Source organism: Aegilops tauschii, chromosome 6 (genome assembly GCF_002575655.3).
Source record: "Aegilops tauschii subsp. strangulata cultivar AL8/78 chromosome 6, Aet v6.0, whole genome shotgun sequence".
NCBI lineage: Eukaryota > Viridiplantae > Streptophyta > Magnoliopsida > Poales > Poaceae > Aegilops > Aegilops tauschii.
In genome coordinates, this window is record NC_053040.3 from 104,926,280 (window position 1) to 104,931,545 (window position 5,266).

General features: G+C 43.2%; 1 protein-coding gene across 1 annotated transcript; it reads right to left on the reverse strand.

The window, feature by feature from the left end:
* Window positions 1-743: 743 nt before the first annotated feature.
* On the reverse strand, window positions 744-2,040 carry LOC109762507 (uncharacterized). Its single transcript, XM_020321365.1, has 2 exons — window positions 1,676-2,040; window positions 744-1,170 (listed from the first exon to the last, which is right to left on the reverse strand). The coding sequence occupies exons 1-2, from the start codon at window positions 2,038-2,040 to the stop codon at window positions 744-746; spliced, it is 792 nt and encodes a 263-aa protein (XP_020176954.1).
* Window positions 2,041-5,266: the final 3,226 nt, after the last annotated feature.

The following is a 5,266-nucleotide window of genomic DNA, read 5'->3' on the forward strand; positions in this document are numbered from 1 at the left end:
TGACAGCAAGACCATAGCCAACCAAGTGTCTTCGTTTCCATCACGGTCACGCAGAGAGCATAAACCAGCACCAGCTTTATTGAGCCCATTCAAACACAAATAGGTTGCATCAATTGATCATCAATTGATAAATGCTCATGCTCATGCTCTACTTTTAGCATCATTTCATACACGTTTAGTTCTTATCAGAAAGTGGAAATAGGTACTTTTGGCAATCATGAGCATCCTCTACTTATAGCAATATCTAATGCATCATCAGTACAAAGCTTGATTTGGCAATAGGTGGAATCGGCAATCATTTGCATGGTTTAATTTTGTGAAGCTATAATCATGCTGAGTTATACACTAAACATAATCATGCCAAGCTATAACTACCATAGTCATAAACCAGGCTTTTCTTAAGCACAGGTGCTTATTTGTACAGGGTAGACGCATAACTAGGCGTCTCTCCTATAGAAATAGGCACCAGTGTTTCAGAAAAACCCTGTTTATTTTTCTAAGCACCACCGTACGCATCAAGCATTGTACAAGGCTTATCATGCATCACCAAAATAGTATTAACAACTTGGAACACTAAACCAGAGTAGCAGCAAACTCTTAAGATAAATGGCAGATCAACCACCGCACAGCATAAGTTCAGACACACCATAGGACATAAGTTCAGACACATCGAACAACAAAGAAACATAGATATCATAAAAGGACACTGCGCTAGCAACTTGAAGGCAGACTTTGATCTCTCTTCATGCCGCGTAGTGGCAGTGGTAGTAGGGGTCAGCCTCCTGTGCTTCTGAAATTTCCACACCTGATTTGATGTTGTCTATTATCTTCCAAGCCTTGTAGGTGGCGTACGCATCCTTCGTTGCGTACTCGATGAGGTAGTCTGGCAGCGGGCTGATCCCCCACAGTTTATGGTCTTCGGTCCTGTTGATCTTCTTCTTCATGTTTTGGTAAAATGGGTGGATGACGCTGGCTGCAACATCAGCCAAGTAGTCGTACTGCTTCTTTCTGCCGGCATATGGAACTCTATAGTTTTTCTGAATGTCGATGTACTTTTCGGGATTGATCTCCAAACCAGACATCTTCAGCATCTCTTTGTCATTATGAATGCTGAAACCGGCAAAGGTGAACAACTTCTTCTCCTGGAGGAAGCTCTTGAGGCGCTTGGGCCTTCAAGGGGAGAGACATATTGAAGATTAGTAGTAATTTTGAAGATGAATGCATGAAGTACATGATGTTATTTCTCTTTTTGGATCATACAGTTGAAAATAACACTACAGCAAACTACTTCACTACATCAACTTCAGAAACAACTTTTAATACATCTAGTCCAGTGCATCCACACCGGTAGACACGACACTAATGCATCAATATCAGAAACTACACTAGTAGACACAACACTAATACATCTAGTCCAGTGCATCAACTTCAGAAAATAACACTAATGCATCCACAGGCGGTAGACACAACACTAATGCATCAAGATCAGAAACTACACTAGTATATCAAGTTTGGTGATTAATCTGGTGCAAGATTTTAAGATACTAATCCAGTGCATCAGGGTAAAAATCTATGCCAGTCCATGTACTTGAGAAACCACACTAGTGCGTGCACTTCACAATCTACACTAGTAGATGTAGTTGAGAAACTAGGGTATATGAGTAGGATGGCTCACCATTTTGTGGCTGCAGCGATGTGGTAGACCAGGCAGAGTTCATCCACGCATAACTGCAGAACTGCTGCGTACTGCGGAGGTTCGTCATCCCTGGTATACTCCACATCAACGCCGACGAATCTAGGATACCTGCCGACGGCTTTCATGAAGAGCCTGGTGAGCATTTCGTCGGCAGTGTCTGGATTGCTGGTGCAGACGACCTCCAGCGTCTCTTTGCCGTGGAGTTCCACCTTGTAAAGTTTGGTGGTGTAGTCGCGCTTCTCACCGGGGACCTGAACATCGTCTTCGTTGATGCTCTGCTCTTCCTTGATGCTCTGGTCGGACGTCTCGCCACAGTGACGCTTGGTAGACGGCTCATCCGCCATTGCCCTTCTCCAGCGACGGCGGTTTTGAGACAGAGACGGTGGTTGCAGTTTGTGGAGTAGATGGACGTGGTTCGCATAATGAGGGAGGAATCGAGGAGAAGGTGCCTTTTTTAGTTCTGGGGGAGGCGGTTCGTCGCGTGGGGGAGGCGCTCGTCGTTATCGTGATCGTGGGGGTCGTGGGGCTCATGCTGTTCGTGTTCCATTCTGTAACCACCCACGGGCCTGCAACGATAAAATGCTTAAAACACTTCTGACATGAAAAAAAGAGAGCAAAAAACAGAGTACTATCGGTCTCACAAGTGCACGCGGTCGTGCACCTCCTGCGGTTTGCCATCAATTGCTATCGGTCTCACAAGTGGGTCCCCTTGTCATCCACACAACCGCGCCACCACATGTACCACATTTTTCTTTCTCCCCGTCTCGACCACTCCACATCTTTCTTTCTCCCCTTCTCGACCAGCGCCGCCGCCGCCGCCATCTCCCGACGACCCCTCTCTTCACTGCCGGTGCGCGGCCGCCGCCAACTCCGGCAAGTACGTGAGATCTCCCCTCTTCTTCCCTTCCCCAACCGCGTCTCCCTACGGAGGCGGATCTGAGCCGATTGGTTTGGACTGAAACTTAGTTTTTGGATTGGATCTTGATTTGGTTTCTATGGTTTGAACCTTTGGATTCAATCCAAAAGTTGAAAACGGTTTGGACTGGGTTGGATGACGAGCATGTATAGTTCGGTTTGGTCTAGATTCTAAATGAAAATATCTGGATTGGTTTGGTTTTGATGTGTGCCGTGGATTGGACTGGTTTTAGTTTGGATGCCGAACTATTCCCAGGTTTAGATGAGACGGGCATTGCCATTGTCATTGGCATTGCTTTATTACGTAGATGATAGTAAATAGATTGATTAGCCATTGCCAGTATAGGTTATCACTATGATTTATTATATGTATGATCTTTGTATTGTACTATGTACAATTCAACTTAGAGTTCAACATGTTTTGTGTAGAATGGAGGAAGCACCATGTGGACGCTGCAACTCATGGTGCCGGACCAGCCTTTCTACTGCCACACTGTCCGGCATCTACTTCCAGCCTTCTTTTGTTGTTGCAGCGGTAACAATTTATATGAACCTTCTGACAATACATTCTTTTTTTTGCTATTTCCACTAATGTATTGTGTCTGTTATTTGTTTTATCTTACACAGATTGTACCATGCAATGTGAGATTGGCATTCAATGAGCTCATCGGAGACACCGTGACCTTCGACGCTCTTGGGGGCCCATATACTATGCAGGTCGAGAAGGGGCGAAAGATAACCCAGATAGGAGGAGATGATTGGGATCGTTTCATCGCCCGCATGCGTCTTAGTGGGGGTGAATTGATCATGTTCTCCTTCAGAACAGATAGGCCCAGGATTTTTGTTATCTATCTAAATTTGATTCCGGATAGTGAGGATGAAGTTCATGAGGAGGAAGATGGTGCTGATTCAGATGATGACGATTCAGATGATGATGAGAACCCACTTGTTGAATACCTGTATGCCCAAGGACTCAGACTGGGCGACGAGGAAATCGGCAACCTCTGGGACATGCTTCCGCTACGTGAAGACTACCTAGGGAAGCCATTCGTGACCCGCCTCACAAGGACGAATGTTAAACGGCATATCATGGTATGTTACTTAGTGTGGTAATTACATGATATGCATGCTTAGTTAGTGTAGTAGTTCATATGATATGCATGTTGTAGTACTGTGATGAGAGGCCTAGTTTAGAATTCATTTAGTGAAGAATTTTATGATATGCATGTAGTGTAGTAATATGCGATGATATGCTTAGTGTACGCAGTAATCTAATGATATGCCTAATTACTGTAGTAATTTGATGCTTGGCGTATAGTGTAGTGATGTGATGATATATATGCTCAGTGTTGAATCCAATGATATATGTGTCTTGAAGTGTATGCTTTGTTGATAATTGCACGTGACATGATCATATATCATGTCAACTGTTTTCAGAAATTACCTAAGAGGTTACTTGATAGCTGTGGCATCGACCCGGACGAAGAAGGCATGGCTGCTGGACTACGCCTTACCAGAATGGGCTCCATCACCAGCTGTGCCTATGCAGTGGACACGGACGGTCGCACTGTCTTGAGCAGGGCAGGGTGGAAGAAGTTCCTTCGTGCCAAGAATCTTCGGGTAGGACAGGCCATCCTACTCAGTGTTGCGAACACCCGTCGCCATGACTTGAGGATGATGATCACCATCCACCTCATTTAGAACTGGGGTGGGCCATGTATCAATGTGAAATGAACTTATTATGTTAGCTCTTGTTTGCAAGTACTTGTCGTGTATTACCGTACCTATATCTACTCATATCTAGGTACTATTGCTTGTGATGGATTGCAACTATTATTAACTGGTAACTAATGCTCTACTACCTATGATTATTCCACTGTGTTAAATGGTAACTGTTATATATGTTTGCTGAAGCTTCCGAAGAATTTTACATACATCGTTTAAAAAATGTTCATGAATTATATTTTTTCATCAACTTCAAAAAATATTCGTATTATTAAGAAATTGCGAAATTTTTTAAAATTCACGCTTTCTTAAGAAAAACATAAACATATTTTGAATTCAGGAACAATTTTTTAAACGATGAACTGTTCTTGAAATCAGGAAAATTTTCCAAATTCAGAAATATATTTTTGAAATTGTGAACATTTTTAAAATTTCCTAATATCTTTTACGAATTCATGAACATTTTTGAAAAATTCATACATTTTTCAAAATATTTTGAACATTTACTAAAAATTCATGAACATTTTTTTAACATATGAACACTTTCTGAAATCACGAACATTTTTTGAATGTGTGAGATTTATCATGTCCTGAACATTTTTTCAAGCCATGAAGAACTTTGGAATGCGAACATTTTTTCGCAATTTGCAACTTTGTAGAAATCCTGAATTACTTTCAAAAGGAAAAATAGAAAACAGAAAAAAATAAAAAGGAAAAACGAAAGGGGCTTCCCGCCCCTCACATGGGCTGGCCTTAAGGGCGCACGAGGGACGGCGGGTGCACGCTTCCTTGGTTTCGGGCGTGTTGGTCGTCATATAGGATCGTATGCCCGGCCGTATACGTATTTGTTTGTATACGGCGGCCTTTCGTGCACGCGTGAAGCCGCCCGCGCGTGGGGCAGCACGTGTCACGGGTAGTTGCCAAACTGTC